At 35.2% G+C, this 27,813-nt stretch overlaps 1 protein-coding gene across 2 annotated transcripts in view; it reads right to left on the reverse strand.

The window, feature by feature from the left end:
• Positions 1-1,665: 1,665 nt before the first annotated feature.
• Positions 1,666-27,813, reverse strand: part of LOC139122075 (dmX-like protein 2) — an 89,775-nt gene continuing 63,627 nt past the window's right edge. For both annotated transcript variants that reach the window (XM_070687454.1, XM_070687453.1), the window contains 8 exons: positions 25,296-25,414; positions 24,514-24,709; positions 21,431-21,491; positions 20,877-21,007; positions 13,040-13,120; positions 11,638-11,782; positions 6,423-6,640; positions 1,666-5,430 (listed from right to left, as the gene is read on the reverse strand). In XM_070687454.1, the coding sequence (XP_070543555.1) occupies positions 5,230-5,430; positions 6,423-6,640; positions 11,638-11,782; positions 13,040-13,120; positions 20,877-21,007; positions 21,431-21,491; positions 24,514-24,709; positions 25,296-25,414 (1,152 nt within the window). In that variant the 3' untranslated portion in view covers positions 1,666-5,229. The remainder of the gene's footprint in view (positions 5,431-6,422; positions 6,641-11,637; positions 11,783-13,039; positions 13,121-20,876; positions 21,008-21,430; positions 21,492-24,513; positions 24,710-25,295; positions 25,415-27,813) is intronic.

Raw genomic sequence — 27,813 nt, forward strand, 5'->3', positions numbered from 1 at the left:
TAAGGTCTCCAACTTAGGTACTGGAGGTTATCTTTAGGAAGATGTCAACCTTTAGCAATGGGACAAGCAGATCCTAAATACATAAGCAAATGTCAACAACAAAAAATAGACAGAGAAGGTTTGATAAAAGGAAAATGTGGGAGTGGGCAAAAAAATGTACAAGGGATCTGGTAAAAGAGTAATGCTACCTCATCAATCTTCTCGACCCTACCCCCTCCTGAATATCAAATGTTCCATCCCTTGGTATTACATAAGGGCAGCTGCACAAGATGACAGGAAATGTATTTACAACCTTGGGGATTTTTTAATTAATGTGATGAGTGTTATCATTCTATTGAACGTAAACAGCACTTAAGTTAGATACAGATAGTGAAATGCCTTCCACTGTGGGAGGTGATTACAACATCTGGAATTATCCTGGATCCAAATTTCTCATCAGTTCTTGTGTGTCTTACGTAGAAAAGTTGCAAAAATTAGTCCCAAATGAAAAAATTCACCTCAGTTTTATTTTCTGGATCAAATTTTCCTACAAATAGATACCAAATATGACAAAATGTTCACAGCCTTCGAAACTGTCTCACAACATATCCTGGGTTGGTGTAGGTCATTTAAGGTCACAAACTGATAAAATTACCTAAAATATACAAATTTTGGGGTTTCCCGACACTTTGAGCAGAAAATTTATCTAATAACATCCCTTGGGACTTTATACCAAATTACAAAGCTATCAAACAAGTAATTTTGACAAGTTTTCTTGACCAAAAATGACAATATTGTCTTGAAAATACAAATTTGTATATTTCAGGACAATGTCCACATATCTAACTATTGTCATCTCTGCATGTCAGTGTACCAAATATAAAAACTGTCTGTCCAGGAGCTTTAAAAAGAAAATACTGTTTAAGATTTTTTGACCAAAAATGACACAATTGCTCCAAAATAGTAATTTTCCCAATTTTGTCATAATTTCAACAAATTATAAGAGTAACCCTTGCAAACATCCAATCCAAATTTGAGAGCAATTGGGCTGGCAGTTTCAGAGCAGAAGTATTTTTACTGAAAATTGAGAAAAATCACTAAAAAATTCAGCAAAAATACAAAATTAAGGATATCTTCAAAATATTCATAAAACTGTATAAGGTTCACCTAAGGTACTTGCACAAAAATTTTCAAAGCAATCAAAACTGCGGTTCTTGAGTTATTGATTCTTGACCATTTTCACATTTTGTAAGCTCATTTGCATAATTTTGGCAATGCAGACTTCAGTTGAACAAAATCCCATCTATAGCCCAGGATACATCTACATATCAAATACCAAGCTGAAACGTGCAGTGGTTTGCGTGTTTTTGATGTTGACTGACATACTGTACGTACATACAGACAGACATACATACATACATACATACAGACTGACAACGGATGTCGGACGGATACCCATCCCAATAGCTTCTGACATACTGTACGTACGTACATACATACATACATACATACATACAGACTGACAACGGATGTCGGACGGATACCCATCTCAATAGCTTCTATAGACTATAGTCTATACTAGCTAAATATATATGACTTTGACTTTCAATACAACATTGAAGATAGTCACTGTCTTGTACGTATCTCTGTCATTCAGGTGATTGTATGTGACTCAGTACAAGTCTATTTGCATTCATAGATATTTTATTTCACATCCATTCTTTATTTTTTCTCATATACAGTAGACACATTTTCTTCCTTTTCATTATTCTACACAATACTTAGAATTCAAAAGCTGGGACAGGCAGCTATTCTTATACATACATACAATAATACACAGTACATAACACAATTAAGGCTTTAAATCAAAATTTCTTACTTTGAACAGAAATTATATTTACATCCCAGCATTTAAAGTTGACAGTCATAATACATGGTCACTTTGTTTTCAATATAAAGCTAGGTCATCAAATCTACTAAAAGAAGTTTAATATACTGAACTGTGAAATCATAATGTTTAGAGAGAACTGTGAAATCATAATGTTTAGAGAGAGTATTGCTGTTGTTCACTTCCAAAGCAAACACTGTGAACACCTAGTCCTAGTTCTAATCACTAAAATGATGACATCATAGAATCTTAAGAATTGCTTCATTGTTTTCAGTATTCAACAAACAGATCTGCAGACTTTGCAATGCACAATGAACAGACATCACAAGATTGCTTGAGGATAAAATACATATGATCTAGGTAGCTATACTTAACATCAGAAATCATGGTAATTATTTGCTTCGGCATTTATGAACAATGTATTTGACAAAAACGATTGGAAAAAACTAACATCACGTTTCTTGTTCTACATCCAAGGATAGAATCCAGTGTTTATGATGACACACAAATGATCCGATTGTCATCACTATATTTGATTTGTGTTGAAATACAGTGTCATCAAATCAGCCAGTTGATGAACAGAACTTAATCAGTATCATTGAGTATCTATAAAAAGAAAACTGTCAACCAAACATGACTGCAAATAATATCTTCAATGAGTGGACCGGTCTAAGCTTGTCAAGTTCTGAAAGATGGTAACAGAATTACTTCCATTCTTTCTATGGACAGCAATAAAAAGTCGACCATCTCTGGGCTTTAAGAGTGTCAGGATTCAGTGAATGCTGGGCAGTTTGAACCAGAGAGACAACCTTTGTGATCTGCTAATCACATAACGACTACACAGGGGTTTGACAGAGAGCTGATCATCTGCCATGGTTGCTATGTTACTATATACAATGTGCAAAACATCTTAAAAGCACATAATACTTCAGTAATTAGCTAAATAATTTTCCTGCAAGTGAAACAGCTTAGTTATCACCTCAACCTGACTTTCTGAAAGTTTCTAGGTTTCACATCCACGGTTAGCTACAATTGAGCTGTAGGATCTCTAAACATCCTTCCACATAAACTATGGTCACCTTATTCAGACATTTGGCACACTTGGTCAACACCAACAGCCAGATGAGTTCATACAATCATTCAATGGATAATATTGCTGGTAGCATGAACATAAAATGTTGACACTTGCTGTACTGGAGTCAACTGAGTGTTGTCAAATCACGAAATCTGACCACTTAGTATTGTCATGTACAACCCAATATGATTGGATAATTCCAACCTACAAATTAACTTTCAACAAGGCTGAGAAAATAGAGCAACATGCAAATGAGAAACAGGAGTACAGTCAGTTTACACAGAGTAGTGTATATGAAGCAATCTATTCAGCTACAGTCTGGTGTAGACATTGACAATTGAATTTGTCTGCACCAATCTTGACAGCAACTCAGAGACAACTATGAATGAAAACAGTCATTACTTAAGAAAAGACCAGCAGATTGTCTGACTTAATTACTACCATTTCATTTTCAGACATGAAACAAGTTTAATAAGCCTCATTCTGATCAATTGTCTTCCTTACATTTCTACTTTATCAATTCAGTATCATAGTAACAGTTGCTAGGAGACATTTTCATCTGGGCTAGGACTTTCAACAAAGCAACTAAACCTAAAAGATGAATTGTTACTGGATTAATGCATGATTTTCTTGGGGGAAAAAAGAAATATAAAAATTCTTGTCAAGCATAATGGTTTTAATGAGGCCAAGTCCATTTTTACAATTTGTGTATCTTGAAGTTGAGATGCACATGACAGTTCCCCTCTGTTACAGCACAGTCCTTCCATCATTTAACCTTTGACCTTTCTATCACAAAAACCATCACGAGTCTATATACTTGACCAACAACATTACTACTGAGCACTGTTATCTAAACACATTTACAAAACAAATTACAGAATTAAAAGTGAATTTAAAACAGAAAGAAACAGCTGAGCAAACTGATATTGCACTTGGGTCTGGTTTGAAAACTGCCTGAGTATTTGTGACGGCCATGTACGACATGAGCAAAGACAAAACAAGCAAGACATCAAGTTTGCAAAATAACCGACCATTAACTAGCAATGTAAATTAGATGCACACAGATACCAATTATCTAGATGCCTACATTTGCATTCCATCAATTCTAAAAATGTTTCAAGACGTGTCAGACCTACTACTACTGGACGACTTAGTACTATTCAATGACTGGACATGGTTACAAAACAAACCACACGAGCACATAATGGCATACCAATGAAATCATTCAAATCTATTTTGCTATAGTTGATATAACATTCATGTTTTGATGACTTTGGCAATGACCTGACTAGATTAGGATAAATTACTATGAACCAAGGTTACAAGACTGATATGTGCTCTCTGGATGGGACAGATATCTAAAATAACAGGTTTTACAGTATATTAGAAAGTTTGTAGTTTACTCTATACACAAACTGACTGGATATACCACATGGCTTCATGTCAATTTTTTGAAATCTTTGGAAACATACTATTGTTGCAATTGTTTCCAGAGGTAATGGACTTTTAGGCCATTTTTGCCAGAAATATGCCAGTCTGTACATTTTGTAACACATTTTTCTCAAAATACCGATGATGTTTTATCATTAATATGCAACAAAAAGCTTTCACAAAGTACTATCAGTTTGCAGTAAAAAGCTGAACACATACTTCACAATATTTTAATTTGTTCTGGGTTTGATAAGAGCTTGAGAAAATATAAGAAAATTGTTTGGAAAGTACATGTATCTCTGATTAACACCTTTTCCCGCTCTTATGCTTCAATAATGATGACACATGTTTTGTTAATCTTTTGATGATGTATGTTTGTACCAATGTGAAGCTAAAGGATCCCATGTGACCATACATTTACAAATACTACTAGCTTACAGCTAATGGTGTTTTATCATTATTAATGTCTTCACATTAAAATTAAAAGCTACATTATAATGCATGTCATGTTGACTCTGATAAGTGTTTTGACTGAGATATCACACCAAATTTACAGTTCTATCTCAGCTCTGCTACTGACTTTACACACCATTGAATCCATCACTTGTTTAACATGGTATCTGTGGAAATAACATGAAAATAGACAAAGAAACTAAGGTAACATTTCTGTAATAGGAGTTACCTCAGTGTTTCAAGTGAAATGAATTACATACTATAGAAACTCAAAGTGGAGTATACTTGGAGGGGAATCAAACATATCTCAGAAATTTGTGGGACATTGCTTTGGCAGTCATAAAGTGTTTGCAATTTCTTTTTATGACCAGAAAAAGCCATTTATCGAAGAAATGCTTGAAAACTACAACAAATTGTTGACAACACTGCTTCTCTCTGGCAGTACACGCCATTTCATTGTACCATCTGCTCCACAGGAGAACAAATTATGGGATGGAGAGAGAGTAAGCTGGATGACGCCACCGCCTGAACCTCGGAATAGTGTGTTCCGTGAATGTTCTCCTGGGAAGGAATACAGTAAGTTGTGGATGGACAATCCCCATACCTGGTGTCAAGGGAAAACAAAAATGTGAGAATTCATTAGTTATTATTCTTGCAATTATATCAGTATGGCTTTTAAGACCACAAATCATGTTTATGCTAAAATTATTTGTGGAGAGTTAATTGCTGGGCATTTCCCCGACAAGTTGTGGCTATGGCCTGGCTGGGGTTAGGAATATGGTTAGGGTAAGATCCTGACGGGTACATGACTAGTCTGGTAACTGTCCAAGAACCACTACAGTCAGTTCATTTTGAATGTGAGCTCTTTGACCATAAAAGCAGACTTAAACTATACCTTTCAGTGTGAAATACCAAATCTGCTTGGTTTGAAGGCAATCTAAAGAGCTTGCTCAATAAGGAAGTGCTATGAAAATTATTGTGATTGTCTAACCTTAATTATATCATTTTATTCACACAGCAAAAGTGTCCATTGTAATCAAATGCTAAACTACAATATAACACCTAGAGTAAGATAGTGATTATTCAAAACCATGCTTGTCATGATGCACCAATCAAAATTTTGACTTACATTATGATTAATGTATTCTTGTGTCTGATACAGTATTGTGCATGAATATCAAAATTTTGCTATTTTCAAACGTTCTTATTGGGTTTGATTTTGCTCGTTAGAAGCTGTGTTGCATTTCATGCACTTTGAATGCTTTTTGTAATCATTGTTGTCACAAGGAGAATAACACACTGCAGTGTTAATAATATTTAAACAATAAACCACACCAAGTGACAGTATACCACAACATTTTGACCATTTCACGGCATTTACACGAGCTATAGGTTGGGTGTGGTTTACTGTTATTACATCATATAGAAATTCTGGCTCGGAAAATCAAAAACAGATTTTTGCTCTTGCCGAGAACCCTTGCATGTGCCAACTGTGTTATATCGCAAATATACCTCAGTTATTTTCATGTCTTGACCAATCAGATCGCAGTATTTGCACTATCAATATACTGGTATGATATAATTACAAATACTTACTTTAATATCTCCATCTGCAGACCCTGTTGCAAAGAATTCCTCTGTTGGATCTAAAGCCAAACACTTAACCTCTGAATCATGGGCTTGGAATGTGTGTCGAAGCTGTCGTTGCCGCATGTCAAATATTGCAATATCACCTCGCTTTCCACCAGAAATGATCAGTTGATGATTAGGAGCATAGACAAGACACGGACACCCTCCTTCATGGCATGTAAAAGCTGTGTTTAAGTAAAACAAGATTAGTGATAATATGATATGAACTTCAATTGACACAAAAACTATCATACTCTTTACAGGCAAATTTTTCTGGGATGTTGAAATGGACATACCGTAACTACATGTATAAGGTACACTATCTGGTGAAGAAAAACAATATTGTACATGTAACAGTATCCACCCAATTGACTTTTATTTAGACCAAAGAAATCATCACATGAACAATTTTTCTGTACACTTCATTGTTTACAAACAAGCCATACTGGATCACATAACAAATTAAATTGAAATGGATCTGCTAGGACAACGAGTAAATGCTTGGATAGTCCATTGGGATGAGAATGCAGTTCCTATTGCAAATGTCAGCTGCTACAATTGTGCAACCCGATGTCATTCTGTATACATAATGATAACAAAAACTAAAATTATCGTGGTATTCACTTTCCATAATTTTCCAAGAAATTGATGTTGGACAACACTTAAAAAATATTCAATAGTTCAATAGAATCTGCCTGTCTTGGATTACGTTTAATGAATATCACCTTTACACTGAAAACACAAGATGATCATAACTTTGATAAGGCTGTATTTTGACAAATATTAAAGCAAAAGAATTTTTATCATGGCTATTTATGGGGTGATGACTAATATTTTTATTATCTATTTTCCTCTAAAGCCAGACAAAATAAACTGTTCCTCAACATCGCCATTTGTTCTTTTGAAAATTGGTTTTGCGAATCAAGCAAAATAATCACAAATACCTCCAATATTTTTTTTTCCATTACTTTGATTCTGTGGAATTTTTCAGCTTCTCTCCTAGCAACAATAAATGCCACAAGAGTGTCCTACAACAAGCTGTGATTTGCAGGAGTCCAAGGACAATGGCTTACTACTGTGAAACACCTGGGTCATTGAAGCAGCATGTTTCTATTTTCAGAGTTTAAGTACTCATCAAGAAGATGAGTACTGTATAACATCACTCAGATCACAGTAGTTGTCACACCATTATCTAGAATGTGTGGTTAAACACTGACACAGAAGCCAACCAAAGGAGTTTGTGAAACAGCTCATAACATTAGACCCAACCTTCAGTTCATAACATTAGACCCAACCTTCATTTCATAACGTTAGACCCAACCTTCAAGAGGTGTATGGGACAATAGCTGCATACTTTAAACAGGAAGTTACAAGACCGTTGGCTCACAATAGGGGGATTACTGTTGACACAGCCATTGGCATACGCTGGGCGTGAGTTTTTGAATTCTCATAGCATCGCTTTGACCGTTTGATAAATTTGAATAATCATGATGAGCACATTCATGACATATGCAAAAAGGGGTCAAATGGTCGTACATGTTACACATTTTTGAAACATATGCCTTCTCTGACAAAAATCAGAACATTTTTTTCAGTTTATTTTTGACTCACGTTTAGTCGCTATATATTCACTGACATCATATGCAAAATTCAATGACAATGAACGCCTGAAACACGGCAAAATTATGGGATTCTGGGACCAAACATGGCACGTCCGATCAGTAGTGTGGCTGTTTTACATTTGCATAGATTTAGGATAATCCAACTTTTTTAGGGGAAGTTCCTCTTTAATACTTCTCCAGCATGTATGTTCTGTATGTTTTAGCTCCGCTGTCAGCAATGCGGAGCTTATCAAATAGGCTGATTTTGATCGTCCGTTGTTGTTGTCGTTTGTCTGTATGTCATTCATCAACAATTGCCTTCTCCTCTGAAACCGCAAGTCTAATTGCTTTGAAATTTGATATGCACTTCACTTGGGGTGACCTTGTTCAAGTTGTGGTGAAATTTGCATATTTGTATTTTTGGGGGCATTTTTTGCTGTGTTTTGGTAAAAAAATCTTCTTCTCTGAAACCACATGTCTGATTGCTTTGAAATTTGATATTCAGCTTACTAAGGGTCACTTCAGTTTGATTTGTTCAAATCGTGGTGAAATTTGCATATTTGTATTTTTAAGGCAATTTTTGTCATTTTTGGTCAAAAAATCTTTTAAAATCTTCTTCATGATGTTCAAAACAACAAGTCAGATAGTTTTGATATTTGGTACATACCGGTAGGTCCCTAGGGATGATCTTTTTCAGATTTGTTCAAATTGTGCAGAAATATGCAATTTTGTATTTTTAAGGCAATTTTTGTCATTTTTGGTCAAAAAATTTGTTTCATTAAAACCGTTTGTGTTACAGCTTTGATATTTGGTATACAGGTTTATAGGGATGAGCAAAATGTGATATATTCAAATTATGATGAAATCTACAATTTTGTAATTTTGGGGCAATTTGGCCATTTTAGTCAAAAAATGTCTTACTCCAAAGCTACTTGTCTGATAGCTTTAAAATCGGTATACAGGTTCCTATAGATAAAATAAATGAGATGTATTGAAACTAGAAAGCATTTGCAAGCAAAAGTGAAGTTCCAGAGACCAAAGCAGCGGAAGAAACAAGGGAATGTGTGACAAAGATAGGTGCAGAATGAAAGAGTGCTTGGGATTTTAATATGCAAGCACGTACCTATAGTGAGGGCTGATACAACAACAGAATACAACTAAAAGCAAGGCAGTCCAGGGAATTACAGTACACAGATTACAAATGCCTACATGTACGGTAAAAACGCAACAGATACATACAGGGGCGACAACGCATGGAAATGTATATCAGACGAGAGGAAACATCAGACCTAGGCCGTTGTACTTGAAAACCGAGGCCACATGCATTTGACAACGCACGGAAATGTATCTCAGACGAGAGGAAACATCGGACCTAGGCCGTTGAACTTGAAAACCGAGGCCACATGCATTTTCATTTGATTAAAAGCACTGACTAAAACAATTTTCATTGCAATGTCGCTGTTTTCACAAGATACTGACCGTTTGATCTTGGAAAGTTGAGTTGCTTTACGTGCAGCCAACGCATGCCGGTGTGGTGACAGACAGTTCACTATGCTATGCCTAGCTCTGCATGGCAGGGCTGTGTGTTACCGGCATTAAACGGCCTCCCACCACAGCCCTGCAGACTGATATGGAAAAAAACCGCTGGTGGCTACTCAGAAATACGGCAGGCAGTTTCTCCACCGAAAACAGCCGTTTTGAATCCAAAACTTGCATTGATCATCGTTTTCGAGCACATCCACCTCGCCTACGTACACGTTGTGCCCAGCCGCGCTTGTAAACTTACGCAAAGCCTACTTTTCTCTCTCTATGCGAGGGAAGCGATGACGTCATAAGCGTGTCACAATGCATTCTGGGTAATTAAGGTAAAATTTGTGTATAGCATGTTCTATGGTAGTAATACCGGAAATAGAGAAAGAAAAAGAAAGAAAGAAAGAAGGAAAGTGAGCAAAAACTAAGAGTTCCAGAGCTGGTCTCTGGAACTAATTATGATGAAATTTCATTTTGTATTTTGGGGCAATTTTTGCCATTTTTGGTCAAAAAATGTGTTTCTCAAACACTACATTTCTGACAGCTTTGATATTTGGTATACAGGTTCCAACGGGTTATTTTAATATGATATATTAAAATTATGATGAAATCTGCATTTTCGTTTTTTTCGGGCCAATATTTGCCATTTTTTGGACAGAAAATTTGATTCTCAAAAAACTACTTGTCAGATAGCTTTGGTTGACATGTTCTTGGAGATGATCTTAATTGATATATTCAAATTACGATGAAATCATCAATTGTGTATTTTTGCAGCTATTTTTGCCATTTTGTGTCTGGCCACTGAAATGAGCTATCAAAGATTTCCATTTCATTACAGATGTGTCAAAAATAGTTATTGTAACTCTACATAACACAGCAGAACTATATCAGCAGCTAGGTCACTTGTTTATATCTCGTTCTACTTTGAAAAGCATTTGAAATGATGAGTTTATACTTTGTAAACAATATCTGTATATGTAATTTGTATTGAATTCATGTCATCAACATAAATATAGCAATATATATAGGTAGAACACAGCTAGCAATAGTGGGCCACACAGCAGAGAGGTTGTGGCCCAATTCCTGTTAGAACAAGCTAATAGTTGACCACAAACGAAACTGAAATGGTTTTCCTCAAAACAAGCTGACAATGTTGTACAAATAGAGGCTGTATCTCATTGTCACTGTAGGGGGAGATACGAAATACTTTATTAAAACACATACTTGAAGATCATACTTGGACAGGCAAACAAGTTGATTGGTCAAACTTTAAGGAAATGCTGATTTCACACATTTTTCATCAATAATCTAGAAATGATGCACAGTATATGACCTTGGAAATGAACATATGGCATCCAGGGATCACTCCGAACAATGCTAATGTTGTATTTATGATCATTTCACTTGCTTTTATTAGTTGACAAGTTGAAGACTCTAAAATCACAGATCACTTTACTGTTTCACAGACTTGCAGAGTCATAAAGATGATAATGTTTTCATGACTTGACCAGACAGTGATGGTTATCTCAAAGCAGTGCTTGTCACACTTGTCTTCTAAGTACACTGGTTTTATGTTGATTTTTCAATACCTTGAACTGACAAGGGCTAAAGAGAGGGGTTGTTAGACCTGCACCTGTGCAACTTTCTTGTTTTCAAATAATGTATTTCATGCATAATATCTGGAAACATCATATCAACATAGCTGCAAAATCTATAGTTTATGATGTACAGTATGACAAACATGTTTAAATTTTCATCAATTGCCAATGTACCTTGGATACAGTGTTTACGCGGGTCATATGGGTTACACACGACCTTTGATTGTGGTTCGGATGACCCCCCTCCCTTCCTTTAAGCGACTCAATACATGTACACTGGTACTTATTGCTTGGAATTACTCAGCCTTCTGAAACAAGATTTCTCAATTTTTCCTGGACCTTTACCAACATCAAGAACGTAGTAGGTAAATTTGTAAGATATGTAATCTTTCTTGCAAAGAGTTGTGTAAACTCAGAGAAAACTGATAAGATTGTTAACAAACGTATACATACCTTGCACCAGAGAATGCCTGTGTGGTAACAGAGTGTCCCAAAGACACATGTTTTTGTTATCTGATGAATAACCAGCTGTGGCTAATAGACTTGCCGAACCAACAAACACAAAATCACTTATTGTCTTATTATGGCACTGTAAACGCTGAAAATTGACAACAAACAAACAAATAAACAAAAGACATGGACCTGCAAAGTGACTCACCAAGCTAGTTATATTTTTTTGTCTAATTCCCTTCAAGGTATGGATGTGTAAGGTTCATCACACAGTTGTCAAGTAATCAAGTAATCTATATAAAATCAATTTGTCAAATGAAATGGCACTAATATTGCCAATCCAAGGAAAGTCCTTCCATTTATTCAAATTCACCTCAAAATGAAATGTATTATTTTTTAGAAAATGCCATGCTTGTAGCCACCAAGGCTACAATATCAATGGATGTATGATTAATCCAATTCCATTAGCGATATAGTGGTAGTGCTTGCATACAAATAATCAATCAAGGATTAAACAGCTTTCTGTAACAAAGTGGTTTAGTTCTAATGATGTAAACTGAAGATCACATTTACAAACTACCAGATCTAATGGTGGATTTCAATCCTACATAAAAGTAGAACTTTATAAAGTTTTCATGGTCTTCATATCAAACATGACTGATTTTCAACAATATTTTGGTTCACATCTAACACTGCATGACAGCTGTCACATAATTGACTAAAAAATTGGCATTTTGAAAAACATGAAAAAGGCAATCTGAAACAGACATCTGAGATTACTTTACACTCACTGCTGTCAATGTAGTCCAGTGAATGTTAGTCCTCTATAAGATTTAAATGAATGCCGAGAAGTACACAGATATCATTAATTTTTCTAATTCATTAATATTGTAATTAACTGTCTACCCGATTCTACAGTGTGTATATTTTGTAAACCATTGCCTTTTTATCTGATTGATAAAATTGGCAAGAAATGGCTCTCAGCATTTAAAAGCTGACAAAATCGCTCAGTATCTGTCATACAAGGTACATTATTATACATGCACACAAGCAAGTGAATAATGTTGCATTATTTAACATTTTGAGTGACCCATGCAACTGTGTTGATCTCAATCTATGAGTCCATGTTATAAACTGCAGAGTGGTGATTGAAAACACACATTATGTATAACAACCTAAGTTTTGATATTAATCATCGTACAAAACAGTTGAAATGATGTTACATTTCATTTGTAATGTGACTGCAAAACACATTTCAAGTGTGTAACTTGGATAGCAAAATTGATAGTATTTACAACCTTAAATTATTTTGACAAGATACAAACATTACCATGTTTTTGACAGAATACCAAAAAGAAAGCTGCACTTAGGGTATTTAAGACAGATAGAAGACAATAAGACTTACCAGGTATGGTTTTGGACCAGCTGATGCTAGACTACCTATCTGCCACAAACAGAGTTGTCCACTATCATCAGTTACACCAAACTGTTGAAATAAAGTCAATGACCAAGTAATACATTATGGATACAACGGGAAAACTGATGAATGTTAATATTCTGACAATTACACCTTTGCATATGATACCACATCTGTGCTTCAATTTCTACTTTAGAATGAAAATTGACTTGAAAATCTTGTTCAGACTAAAACTGCCAATTCAGCATTATGGTAAAACTTCACGGCACTATATAATTCATGGGTGCTCACAAGCTACTGTGTGTGGCATGATTAAAGTCACATTCAAGGGCCTTTACCAGAGTTCATGAAAATGAAATGGACTTCAATGCTTTACAGCTAATTAGTTGTAAGGTACTGTTGATGTTTAAGTTCCTTGAGGAAGAGAAAAACAGCTGTAGTCAATGATGTGTTGTGATTATCTGTTACTTTCAAGAACACAGACTCCCGTGAACACATTGTGTTTTGATTGCTCTTGTTTGTTCATCGCATTGTTCACAGAACGGCACTCAGTGGATGCGCCTTGTGTGGTAATTGTACATAACTACCACTGGCACAATTCCCAAAGGAGGCATCAAATAAATGCGCACCTGACCAACTGTTGTACAACTTTATACGACAACAGTACGATAGCTACTAGGAAAACACAAATGTGAGTTCAGTTATGATTTTAATAATTCTCTGTGCAAGGTTGTCATCAATTGTACCAGTTTCCCATCACGCCATATCATCCTTTATGAAATTGTGCTTAAGATGGACAACCTGTATACATTGTATTCTTATAATTTCATCCTTTTGAGAGAAATTTTATTTTGAGCAGATAAAGCGTCATAAAATAGCTCTGAATGGAGTCTTTTACAATAATATTTTATTGGAGCCTAATGCGTCAAGAGAATCAATTAGTTCATTTCAATTGGATAATAGTACCATTTACTTCATAACTCAGCGTTGGAAAGTACCACACGGATTATTTACGTAAACGCAGGTCACGTAATTGAATCTCTAGGTTGACTTGTTGCAGTCTCACCACATTATCTGCAGTTGGTATATTTCTCTAGATTTCTTCATTAAACTTTTACTTTGTTTGAGAGGTTCATAAATCTTCCACACTCTGAAATTCACTGTGAAATGCACATGAGTTGGCCTAACCTTTGATCAATAGTTTGACAGTAATGAGAGTCAAAGCTTTGAATGTGATGATGTAATTGTGTCACTTATATATCAACGGTACTAATAACATTTAACTCCACTCCATTTTCATGAACTCTTTGCAATTCCCATCGATGTGACTTATTATGCCACACAGCTTGCTAGCACCCATGAATCATAGTGATGTTAAATTTTACCATAATGCTGATGAAAGTTTCAGCAATTCAAAATCAAAAGACTATATATATCACCTGTGTGTCTTGTTTTATCAAAGAACAAGACGTGGTTCAAATACAGGTTAAGTGTATGCTTTATTGTTGTGGCAGCATAGACTACTGTCTTCAACAATGACAGCAGTAACATGGCTAATTTGGATGAAATGAGCAAAGCACATCCCAGTCTCAATAACAGCTTTGTTTTTAGCTTCTTAACAAAACTTTTGTTGAAATTGACTGAGAACAAAATCATAATTCTCTGACCATCGGCATTTATATACATGTAACAGACAGAATCCATTTCAACAGAAAAATCCTATCAAATTAAGCTATTTTAAACATATAGTTGAACCATACAAGAATTTATGCCATAGCTATTCCTGAAGTATTTCATTTCAAACATAAACCCTGTAGTTACAATTTCCTTTAATATCGCCACTCCTTCAGAAAATATACCATTCTGCCTACCACTCAGCTTTGACTGTGTGTATAAAAGGGGTTGTAAAGCACAACAAAGAACAGCCAACTTGAAGTTATGATTCAAGGTTACGGAAGGTATAGTAGTGTATTTTACTATAACAATTTGTGGTGTCAGGATTTGATAGCATGGCATAAAGCTGTGCATTGATACCTGATTGTTTGCAAAATACCATTTAATTGGTTGAAAGGACAATCACCATGAAACACAATTGTTTGATGATGGCACTGTATCTTTTCATGATCACTGTGTCAATCATTTACAAATGTTCCAATGAAAAAATTCAAAGATGACTTCTTCAATGAAATTGGGGAAAAATTACTGCTGCTCTGGACAACAGAAAAAATAAACCTTACTAATTTGTAAATTGAACAAAGTGATATGGTGATGTAACAAACCTTTTCACAAAGAACTTTCTACTTGAATTACATTTTTATGATATCTGTTGATGTATCATACTTTAAAGGGCATTTCATAAGAACATGACATTTAGCATAGTCATAGAAGTTGCAGCTTTTAACATTTGACATTTAGGATAGAGTTAATGTTTGCCTGATAGAGCAGTGTATACAATCCTTTGTTCAGTAATATGAAATAGAAAATCCAAGAGCCAACTTCATTTGTCCAGCTTTGTCATTGGATAATGTGATAGACAGATATTCACATACCTTGTAATTGACATTTCTGATTCACCATGAATTTCAGTATTTGTGTTTACAATGTTAATCAAGATTAAGGTTTGATAGGTGGTGTTTCACAGTTACAGATATCATACAGCCTTAAGTTCATTGAATATGAAGCATTGTAAGGCAAATGTATGTGATACGGGAGCGGTGCTATTAAACATATTACATTGAAAATTGATGGCCAAAATGACTCTTTGTTGAAATCTTTCATGCTTACGATTATGCTAATACGATATGTATCTAAAATTTCTTTTGGCATAGCGTCATACAGTAGTGCACAGGTTAAAAACAAAAATTGATGATTTATGTGTTGGAATCGGAATTTAATTCCAGCACTTTTTGATGGTAATATTCTAAAGAGCAATAAATCTGACTTCTTGAGTGACTCATTTGTCAACAGAAGATGCTTTCTAACCACATTATGCCATGATTTATGACACAAAACATCCAGCATTGAGCATAGGTCATTTTTAACGAGTAACCTGTGCAATCAACAACAGTTGATCACCTTAATACTTCATTTTTGTATCATCTAGAATGCATTCTATAGGATATATGGTACAAGTACAATCATTGCTGTCTATTTTTAAATAGAAATTGTCTTGTCTTTGTCTTGTTTGATATGAAAAGATAACACTGATTGCATCTTATTTCATTTGCTTGAATTTGAAATGAACAACAAACTGCCATAGATGGTAACACAGTTGAAACAAATCAGCGTAGATGACATAGTCCCTGTTGGCTCAAGGTTTGGGAGCTGTTGATCCCTGCAGCTGATGATTTGGCTGCATTATTCAGTGTTAAAAATAATCAGTGGCAATGGTGGCAATTGCAACCATATTGCATCAAGCTGCCACCCCAAATTCTAGCTGGTGGTAATTATTTGCCACCAATTTCCATAGTAGGATTATAAGCTGCAATGTACTGAAATAGTTTACCCTCCTTCCTATAAATGTCATGTTCATATTGAGTAATTTGTGTCGGCCCTGGGCCAGCCCAGGTTGTGAATCTACTCAAAATGTCAATCTGCATGTGCTAGGTTGGGCCAGGGCTGGTCTAGTTTGGACCAGGCAAGAAGGGAATCCAGGACCACCCCAAAATTTGAGTTGGGTCCAAATTGCATGTCTGAATGCATTGGGCCGACCCTGGACCAAGATGGTGCTGATAATGTCTTTTATCATCCCAAGTTCTATTAAAAATAATATCTTCCCACAGGTTTTGCTCCACAAACGGGACCATGTTATCTTATTAACATTACTTGTAAGACAGGCATTTCATTAACAAAGAAGTCAGAAACACCATGCACTGGTTTTGCACCGTCTGCAAGTCCAATTCTGTCTTGTCAGTTTATCCAAGAGCATCTTTGCTTACCAAGGTCTCCTCTCCGGCCAGCTGGATGCATCCAGAAATCAGACCTTGGCTGATAGACCCCCTAGATCGTCTTTTTTAAAGCGCCACCGCACAACTGTATGTGACCAGTAAATAGCCAATCAGATAATCGGTTACTACGAATGCGACCTTGGGCATACGGACACCTTTGCGATCTTTACCATTTGGGAGTCGGTGTGCGGTTTATCAGTCTTTTCCCACTTTTTCTTGGTGTTACATTTACAAGTATTCGTGGTCGCTGTTTACATTTCATGCTAAATTCTTCTGGCACATTTTCAACGCGAGTACGTAAATTCTTGACACTGCCTTGCAGCTTCCGTAAAGTATTTACTTTGGTGAAGCATGGCTTGCAAATGTACTTAGATCCCACATGCTCTTTTAGTTCTCCACAAAATTCGCTTAAAACGCCATGTAAGTCCCTCAGAAACATTGATGTGAAGATCGTTCATCTATCTCTAGGGCCTAGGTCGCAGTCACATGCTCTACACTTAGCAGGCGCCCATCTTGGATTTCCATGACTTGTAATGCCTGCTCTGATTGGTCCGCCCGATTTTCTAATTCCATCCAACTCCCTTAACACAATATTGTGGCAGTATCCCACATGGCTTGGTTAGTGGAAGATTCCAGTCTGGCTAACGAGCTGTGTAAGCAGACGATGATCCAAGAGATACTGGAGATGTCTTCGCTGGTTCAGGGTCAGTTAGAAGATTACATTGCTTTAATTGTTCAATACAGTTGCTGTGTTGAGGTAATGAAGGACACTGCTTTAATTGTTCAATACAGTTGCTGTGTTGAGGTAATGAAGGACATTGCTTTAATTGTTCAATACAGTTGCTGTGTTAAGGGTAATGAAGGACACTGCTTTAATTGTTCAATACAGTTGCCGTGTTGAGGGTAATGAAGGACATTGCTTTAATTGTTCAATACAGTTACTGTTTTAAGGGTAATGAAGGACACTGCTTTAATAGTTCAACACAATTGCTGTTCTGAGGGTAATAAAGGACATTCCTTTAATTGTTCAACACAGTTGCTGTGTTGAGGGTAATGAAGGACACTGCTTTATTTGTTCAATACAGTTGCTGTTTTAAGGGTAATGAAGGACACTGCTTTAATTGTTCAACACAATGCTGTTCTGAGGGTAATAAAGGACATTCCTTAATTTGTTCAACACAGTTGCTGTGTTGAAGGTATTGAAGGACACTGCCTTAATTGTTCAACAGTCACTGTTTTAAGGGTAATGAAGAGCACGGCTTTAATTGTTCAATACAGTTGCTGTTTTAAGGGTAATGAAGAGCACGGCTTTAATTGTTCAATACAGTTGCTGTGTTGTGGGAAATGAAGGACACTGCTTCAATTGTTCAATACAGTTGCTATTTTAAGGGTAATGAAGGACATTGCTTTAATTGTTCAACACAATTGCTGTTCTGAGGGTCAGTTAGAAGATGACATTGCTTTAATTGTTCAATACAGTTGCTGTGTTGAGGTAATGAAGGACACTGCTTTAATTGTTCAATACAGTTGCTGTGTTGAGGTAATGAAGGACATTGCTTTAATTGTTCAATACAGTTACTGTTTTAAGGGTAATGAAGGACACTGCTTTAATAGTTCAACACAATTGCTGTTCTGAGGGTAATAAAGGACATTCCTTTAATTGTTCAACACAGTTGCTGTGTTGAAGGTATTGAAGGACACTGCCTTAATTGTTCAACAGTCACTGTTTTAAGGGTAATGAAGAGCACAGCTTTAATTGTACAATACAGTTGCCGTGTTGAGGGAAATGAAGGACACTGCTTTAATTGTTCAATACAGTTACTGTGTTGAGGGAAATGAAGGACACTGCTTTATTTGTTCAATACAGTTGCTGTTTTAAGGGTAATGAAGGACACTGCTTTAATTGTTCAATACAGTTGCTGTGTTGAGGGTATTGAAAGACACTGTTAATGGATTAAATACAGCTGTTGCCTTAAGAGTAATGAAGGACACCACTTTAACAGATTTTTGTACACAGTGATAGTATCTGATACATATGGTTAATTTAGCTAAGTGCTGATAACAGTCACACCAATTAGGATTTCATAAAGGCAATGCCCCAGTGACCTTTCATTGTGTTATCTTCAATGACATGAACATTTCATACTGCTGAGAGTACATCACCACCTTACTCAACTGTACATGCCGTCAAAAATACCATGTTGATTATGAAAGTACATGACTGATGCACACGAAAAAGTGCTTGCTAAAGGGTCAAGGGTACTAAAATTAGCTGTACTTGATAAGTGTAACTGAGAAAACATATGGTGATTTTGTCTCAGACAATTCAAAAAGTGGTAGGTTGTACCATTCATTTCTTTTTAGACAGTGATCAGTCAGCTGAATTCATGAATACTAAGATGAAAAGTACATGTATATTGATACAATTTAAGGAAAGATGCAAAAGTATATTTTGATACAATTTAAGGAAAGATGCAAAGAGGTAAAAGATTTTTTCAAATTATCTGATTGCATTTCTGCAATTAGCAGGAGTGAAAAGCTGGTGTTCTTGCAGGTTTTCTTACTACCTGTGTCTTGTATAACCAAGACTGTTATAATATAAGCTGATTGGTTAGTATCAGCTGACTGGTCATAGTGTCAGCTGATTGGTTAGTATCAGCTAACTGGTCATAGTGTCAGCTGATTGGTTAGTATCAGCTAACTGGTCATAGTGTCAGCTGATTGGTTAGAATGAGCTGACTGGTCAGCTAACTGGTTATACCATCAGATGATCAGTAATGGTATTAGCTGACTGATTATAGTATAAGCTGACTGGTTATAGTATCAGCTGTTTGGTAATAGTATTAGCTGACTGGTTATAGTATCAGCTGACTGATTATAGTATAAGCTGACTGGTTATAGTATCAGCTGTTTGGTAATAGTATTAGCTGACTGGTTATAATATCAAATGATTGGTAATGGTATTAGTTGACTGGTTATAGTATCAGCTGACTGGTTATAGTATCAGCTGATTGGTTATAGTATCAGCTGATTGGTAATAGTATCAGCTGACTGGTTATAGTATCAGCTGATTGGTAATAGTATCAGCTGACTGGTTATAGTATCAGCTGATTGGTAATAGTATCAGCTGACTGGTAATAGTATCAGCTGACTGGTTATAGTATCAGCTGATGGTAAATCTATTTTACAATTATACAGATTAGAACACTGCTAGCATGAGCAACCAAACATGGATCAAACCATTGTAATTGACTTGAAAAAAACATTCTTAGAACATTTTTTATAAATTAGATCTATCAATTCAATTTTGTGTCTCAGTGATTTCTAAAAATTCTGTAAGTTTTCTAGAGCATCACCCGTTTTTATAAACTTGCATTTTAATTTGGACGAAGAAGTTGTCAGGCAATGAGAAATCATTTGCTGTTGATTGAATGATTTACTGTTTGATTTAAAGTTTTCAGAAAATGTACATCTGGTAACACTGGTATTTTACTGAAAACCTATCTCATGGCAACGTTCAAATACATGTCATACGTATGCATTTTGGACAATCTGGTGTATGTACTGAAAAACCATATAACACAAAAATACCCTCAACACTGTTTCACATAACAGCTCTTTATACTCAGTAAAAGACTACTGTACCACATCATCTTCATGGTAGAAATCAGTGCTTGCTTGAGAGTGACTTTATTGGTGAATAAATATAAGGCATGCCCCCTAAGATAATGTTAAATCATGTGGCAACTTAATATTTGACAATTATATTCAGTCTTACAGCTTTGTATGATTTTGAAAGAGCTGAATTAAAAGATTTGAATAGTCTGATGAGTTTGTGAACAATGATGGATAGGATGGAGGGCTTTATTAGAACTCACCTTATTGCCTTGTGGGTTAAAATGCATCCGTGTAACTTTAGGGTAATTTCCAGATGTCCTGTGTTGTTGTAGTTTCTGTGAATGTCCCCATTCCCACATCTGGACACTTCCGTCTACTGATCCGGTTAGATCTGGATTATAGATACAATACAGGTTTGATGAATATCTTGTCTTACCAATGATTCATGTACACATACAAGTGATGATGTCAATGCACACAAAGGATACATCAGAAGTCAAAAGAGTAAACATTGTAGATCATATTGGGCACATTAGCACAATGTACATATTCTGTAACATGCAATTGTTTGTGTTGACAAATGAATTAATTTATGGACGGATACTCAAACGTAAAAATCAACACCTATAGGTGTGTAGACAAAACATAAGCTAAAAAACAACATGTCATTACTCACAGATACTGAAGAAAAATTATTCACGGTTAAAATGATCAGAATAGAAGATGTAGATGAATTTAAACTGATAGATAGAAAAAACATTCGGTTTTCTCAAATCACTGAATTTAGAAGAGTTTTGGAAAACTTAACACTTACAGTATGGTAATGTTGGATGTGATGTCATCCGCCTGACTCCTTGTACCGGTCTCCGTAGCAACTACAGAATTAAAGAGAAAAAACTACATTTTAGCAACAGTTTAAAATTGACAATAAAATTGCTAATACCAATTAAAAAAGATATGAAATTTTGAATTTCAGTCTAAGCTAGATCATAAGTTAATCATCTTCTATATTGTGGGTATCAGTATTATCACTGGCCCTTAAACAATTCAGTATTTTATCCTTTTTCCTTTGTGTGACAACATTTCACTGTGTCAACTTAGGAATTTCCTGGAATTTCTTGCCTGTAGCCTTAGATAAGTATGGTACACATAACATGTAACATGTAAAATTTCAGTGAATCAAAGAGAACTTTCCTGAGTCATTGATTCATCAATTTGGCTGTGAGGGCGCACTGACTCTAGAAGTACAAGTAGCTATCACATGGTTAAGCATAGACATATCTTGTCCAAAAGACTAACCAGCAACTTTGTAATGGCAGCAAAACCAAAGTCCACAACACAAATATAATATAATATGCTTGAAAATATTGAAAATAATTACATGCCTCAGATCAGTGGATGAATTTCCTTAGATAGCAGATCTTTGTCATATTCCATCACAGGAATGGTAGTATTTTATAAACATTCAAAGGAAACTGTGAGAACAGTAATTCATTCATTTGCATTCATACTCAGTCCCAAGGCTGTGTCTGAGTCAGGGCAAAATTATGATACAAGAAATTTTTTGGTCCTTATTCACATTGTACTGGTATTTGCCTGTGCTGCAAGAAAATCTTTGATCCATATTAACATTGCAGTACAAAGTACCGGTATTTAGCTACAAGAGTATAGTATGTCTGCATAGATGAGTCTGCATCATCATATTAACATTGTTAAAGTATTTGAATCTTCCATCGCCAAGCCACTTATCAAGCTTCAAATAAATGGCTAACATACAATACATCTGGTCATCTTTTTCTTCTTTTTTATGTTTGAAACAAACAAATGTAGCTTTAAAGCTAGGATTACATGAGGCAGACATCATTCTTGAGTTGTTCTTTAGGAAAAGAGGGTAAAAATGGTCTGATCCACAACACCATAACTCAAACTATCAGTAACTCTTAATGCAAGATATAGAAATGTGATGATTACAAATGCTCCTTTACAAACACTTGAATCATTTGGTCAGACATTCTACCAAGGTTTAAGATGCTTTACATCAGCCAAGAACCACAAATGTTTACACTGTCATATATTACGCTTTATGGTGATAAATAGTGCTCATTTTCAAGCAATAAAATGGTGAATTTGACTTTTTCATTTCAACAGTAATTCAAACATTTCTATGACAGAATGAAAAGTTTCAGGGGAACAATTTGTTGAAAATTTTACTGATTTTGACTGTGTAACATTTAGAGATGCAGTAATTTGAAAACCAAACATTGCTTAGTGTGCTGCCACAGTCAGTGTGATATCGTATGTTTTGAGTGTCTGGCATCCCAATTATGGTATTGTGTTTCTATCATTTGAAATTACTAGGGTTTCTTATGAGTGCATTACAATTGTCACACCAACAAACCATTATGCATTAAATGGCTGTTTGTTCGTATAGCTAATGAGTGGCATTTCAAAGGTTTGATGTACTGAATGAGAAAAATCAAATTATCAAAGAAGAACTATGTTGATGAATAAAATCATTCAAACAAGGCTAATGACATTTATTGTGTGACATGGACTCACTTGAAAAGAACCCTAAAAATGATAAGACAGACTGGACCAACTCTGACAATGACATTTCTTGGTAATCTACTCATCAATATCCCTTGAGGAAAGACTTACCACTTTAAATCATTACACATTGTGACATTTACTGAATGAGCATTTCTATACAGATTGATGAAAGTGGGATAACTTGTATGCCATTTGTATCATTGTGATGGTGTAATATCACTAGATATAATATCACTGGATATTATACCGGTAGCACTTTTTATCAAGTCACATCTAATTTTCCAGGAGAATTTGATGACTTAAAATGCATAACTTCACAATTGTGCAGCTTGCAATAAATGTTTCTAATGTATTTCAGAATATCAATCAAGCATAGTGGACAGCATGATGACATGCCATAGATTCACTATTTGTACCATATCGTAAACTTCATTGCTGCAAGTAGAAATTTGTTGATGTATATTGGGCAACCTGTACATAGCTTAGCCATAGCTGACCTATCTGTGTTAATGTTTAAAACAAAAAAGTAAAGATAGTGTAGCAAGTGGCCTACTTTGATCCATAAAACTTGATATCTCTCAATGTCCTCTACCCATCAGGGCTAGAAGTAACATTCACACAGGGATCTAATCATGCCATCAAGAATAATATGTAATACTAGTCAAAGTATAACCCCTTGATAGTGTACAAGCCCCTCCTACTTTTGGAGCATTTTGAAAATGCTGTACATCCATCTATAAGCAACTACCCAATCCATCTACCGTACACCATCACATTTATACATTTGAAGGGACCTATTGGATAATTGCTGGGATTTTTCTTATGTCCTTTACGTGTAGTTTTACTTGTTTTCAGAATTGTGTTGTACTACCAGCATTCCATCCTTGCATTGGAGACAGGAAGTAAATCTGCTCTAACACTGCACGTAGACAGTTACTGCTTGGCCTATTCCAAGCAACAATCATAACTGTTAGATTTCCAATGATAAGGTTATTACAAAAATATCCTAAAACATGGACTCTGACATTAGCACTGAACATTATTAGATTCAACATGTATACTGTGCAGTATTTCCATAGTAACCTCATAGAACTACAGGTGTACACTATAACTGATTCAAGCGGACAAGAACTGGCATATCAATAACAATTCTACAAACATATCATCATTTTACAGAATGACATATCATAACAATATAGCTAAATCAGTGAACTAGCTGTCCTATTGACAGGAAAACACTTGTCAGAGGACACATATCGGTCAGCATGAGTCCTACCAAATCTGCCGCTATCAGTAAACAGAGACCTGATTTCATATCATATACCGTGTTACAACATGGATACTTACCACTGTAGATTCTCTTCCAGTTTGCTTCTGATCAAGCAGAGAATTAGCAGTCAATGATAAAAGTTGTGAACTTGAACCACTTGGTGTTAATCCACTTGAAGAGCCAAAGTTAGATCCTAAAGTTGATGATGATGCACTCTTTTCTACTGTATGTACAAGTACAAAGTCATCTTCACTCTGCCCTCTAGACATTGGACTGAAAGACACATGCATCCTTTCATCAGCTGGTATTTTCTGTTGTCTTGAAGTTTTTGTACTTTTCATAAATTCAAATATGTATTGAGGTTATCTTTCATGGCATTTAAAAGCTTTTAGATCTTACATTGAGCATCCGTATCCAGTGAACAGCCATAAAACCCCGCTAACTTCAAAGTTTAATAATATAGAACCCACTTATTAAAACCAACAAATACAAACTGTAAACAAACACTTACTTTGTGAACAAGTAAACTTAAAATTATCAATACAAGTAAAGAACTCTAATAAACTCTCTTTGGTCTTGACAAATTACATGTAGATACAGATATTATGAAATATTCTGTTCTACAGATTTAGTACACCAAAGAGGTGACAGGACGGCAGTACAAAACCAACATGCATAGAAGTATATGAAAATACACATATTTCTATTCCTCTTTGTGAATATAGTCTTGTTTGTATCATGGTCCATTTGAATTCTGGGTTTAACCCATTATTAAAATCCACATCTTTTGACAGTTTTAGGTTTAACGATAGTATTTCTTTTAATTGTTTCACCGAACACCTTCCCCAGCCTATTTTACCTGTCAGTGTCATCAAAGCGATCTTCAATCCAAGCTAATGGCTGTGGGTCTAACATGAGAGATAGATCAAGCTCTGCAACCTCTCTTGGTGTCGATACTACAATACAGCTAGGATTGGCCTACAATGGACAGAGATTTCGATGGTTAGCAATATGAAATGTGAGGCTACAAGATCAGCAGAATGCAACAATACTAAAGTGGAAAGTACAATAGAATAATAGGAAACAACTATTGCCGACCGCATTGTCATCCAGTGTCACAGAATAGAATCATTCACCACAAAGTTAGACACCTGTCACATCTACCCTCTATATCTATTTCACATTCAGTCATAAAGATTAACATGCCATGCACGCTGTGACTATCATTGTACAAGGGTTTCCATGTTGACTGTTTGTAAGAGAATCATGATGAACACCAGAGTCCTTAGTGGTTCAAGGGTTGGTGGTTCAATCCCTGTAGCAGGTCCATATCAGTGGGTGCATGTCTCTCCTGTATGTTTGTATGATTTGATTTACTCATTAGTCATGTTAATGTACAATGTTTTATCTTCAATTTAGACATCCATGATAGCAAATTCAGTTTGAGTCTAAAGAAAACATTATGACAGAAGTTTATTCTTCATGAACAGCACCTGTTTTTCTATTAACAATTCTGACGGTAAGTTTAAAAATGCTGGCTGCCACCAAACCCTTAGATTTATTTCTATACGTCCAGCTATCAAATGTTGCTGTATATTTTTTACATACAATACGCATTGGTCAGCTATTATCATCTCACTTGTACTCTCTATGCTATTATGTATGCTTCATAAACGTTTGAGTCTTTCCAGTTGTATAATTTATCAGTCAATCCACTAAACTGAGACATGGCATGGTTTTTTCAACACAGGAAGTGATTAATCAGTAAATCTGAAAATGATCTATAGGCTGAGTTTTATCTAATTTATGATGACTAACACTTGATCTGATTACAGCTTTTTTGATGAGAAAATTCAGTGTTCAAAGACTTGATGTAGCTGAAGTTACTGACATGAATGTGTTGTTACACTGAATAATTAAGTGCACGTGTGTATTACATGAACTCTGGGGACTGGGAAATACAGGAAGATTTGCTGCATTTACACTGAAGGAGGGAGGGAGGGAGAGACACAGACGGGAAGGAAAGGTTAGCTTTTGTGAATTACATGTCTGTTTGGAATGAAAACTGGTGGTGTCAGTTCACCATGTACATAGATGATACTGTTTGGTTTGCTTTTACAGATATATGTGTGATGTCTCCATATATCACAGATGTGTACTATCACTGCTGGTGACCATCTGACTCATTGATAATCACAGTAAAGTATAACCTGCAATTATTAACAATACCGGCCTCATTGGTCACTCAATACCCATTGTACGTTTTCCATATTATATGAATTTGACCCCCTAGCATTGCAGTACAGTGAAGTAGTAAAAATTTGGTGCCGCACCCTTCCTCTTAAATGCCAATAAAACTTGAATTGTGAAGCATAATCTATTATACACAATATTACTCTTGCTGCCATTTTCAAAATCAAGCTGAGTTTGTGACATTTTTAAGATGGTTCCTACACTAATCTTGCTTGCTAAGTGATATCATATGTTGAATCCTTTAGCCATATTATATCTCTCAGTGTTGACACTGATTATTTTTAAAACCAAATATTTTATGCATTGTAACTTATTACATGTATTAGCAGTCAGGGAAACAGCAAAAGATGAAAATTGTCTGATTATATAGATTCATATTTTTTTCAATTAACTGTAATTTCTCTTTACTGCCAAATAATATTGAGTGCATTATCTGATACAATTAACAATTAATAATGAAGTTATTTTTCATATGATGTATTGATGCTGAAAATTAAACACTATGATAAATCTATTAACATTCATATTCCAATAAACATTTACAGCAAATCTTAATAGTTAATTGAGTGATTAAAGCAGTATCTTGTCTCTGGTCTGTGTATGTGTTGAGTAGAAGACAGATAATTTATTTCAGTTAATGGATCAAACTTTATAAAGAACAAGACAGTGAAGAGTTAGCTTATGATAGTACATTCAGAATGATTGAAAACAATCTAAGTAATCATCATACAAAAATGTGGCAATCAGTTGAAGACAATGGTTGGTGTCTGATCTCAAAAATGTAAACTTGACAAAACAACACTAGAAGCACTGTACAGCATTTCATATACAAAATTTGCAAATAAATCTATATTTGCTTCTATGAACGGGGCAAATTTTGCTACAGACATATTTTGTAGTATAACTCTGACTGGCAAAACTGATTTTTTCATTATTCTTATTTTTACGTCAATTTCAAGCTTTTGTTCTACTTCCTTTAATAAGCATATATTATATATATATATATATATATATATATATATATATATATATATATATATATATATATATATATATATATATATATATATACTCTAAAATGCACTGTTATTATTTACATTTGAATTCTAGCCAAGACCAGAATT

The sequence above is a fragment of the Ptychodera flava genome, chromosome 21 (assembly GCF_041260155.1).
Source record: "Ptychodera flava strain L36383 chromosome 21, AS_Pfla_20210202, whole genome shotgun sequence".
In the NCBI taxonomy this organism is placed as follows: Eukaryota; Metazoa; Hemichordata; class Enteropneusta; family Ptychoderidae; genus Ptychodera; species Ptychodera flava.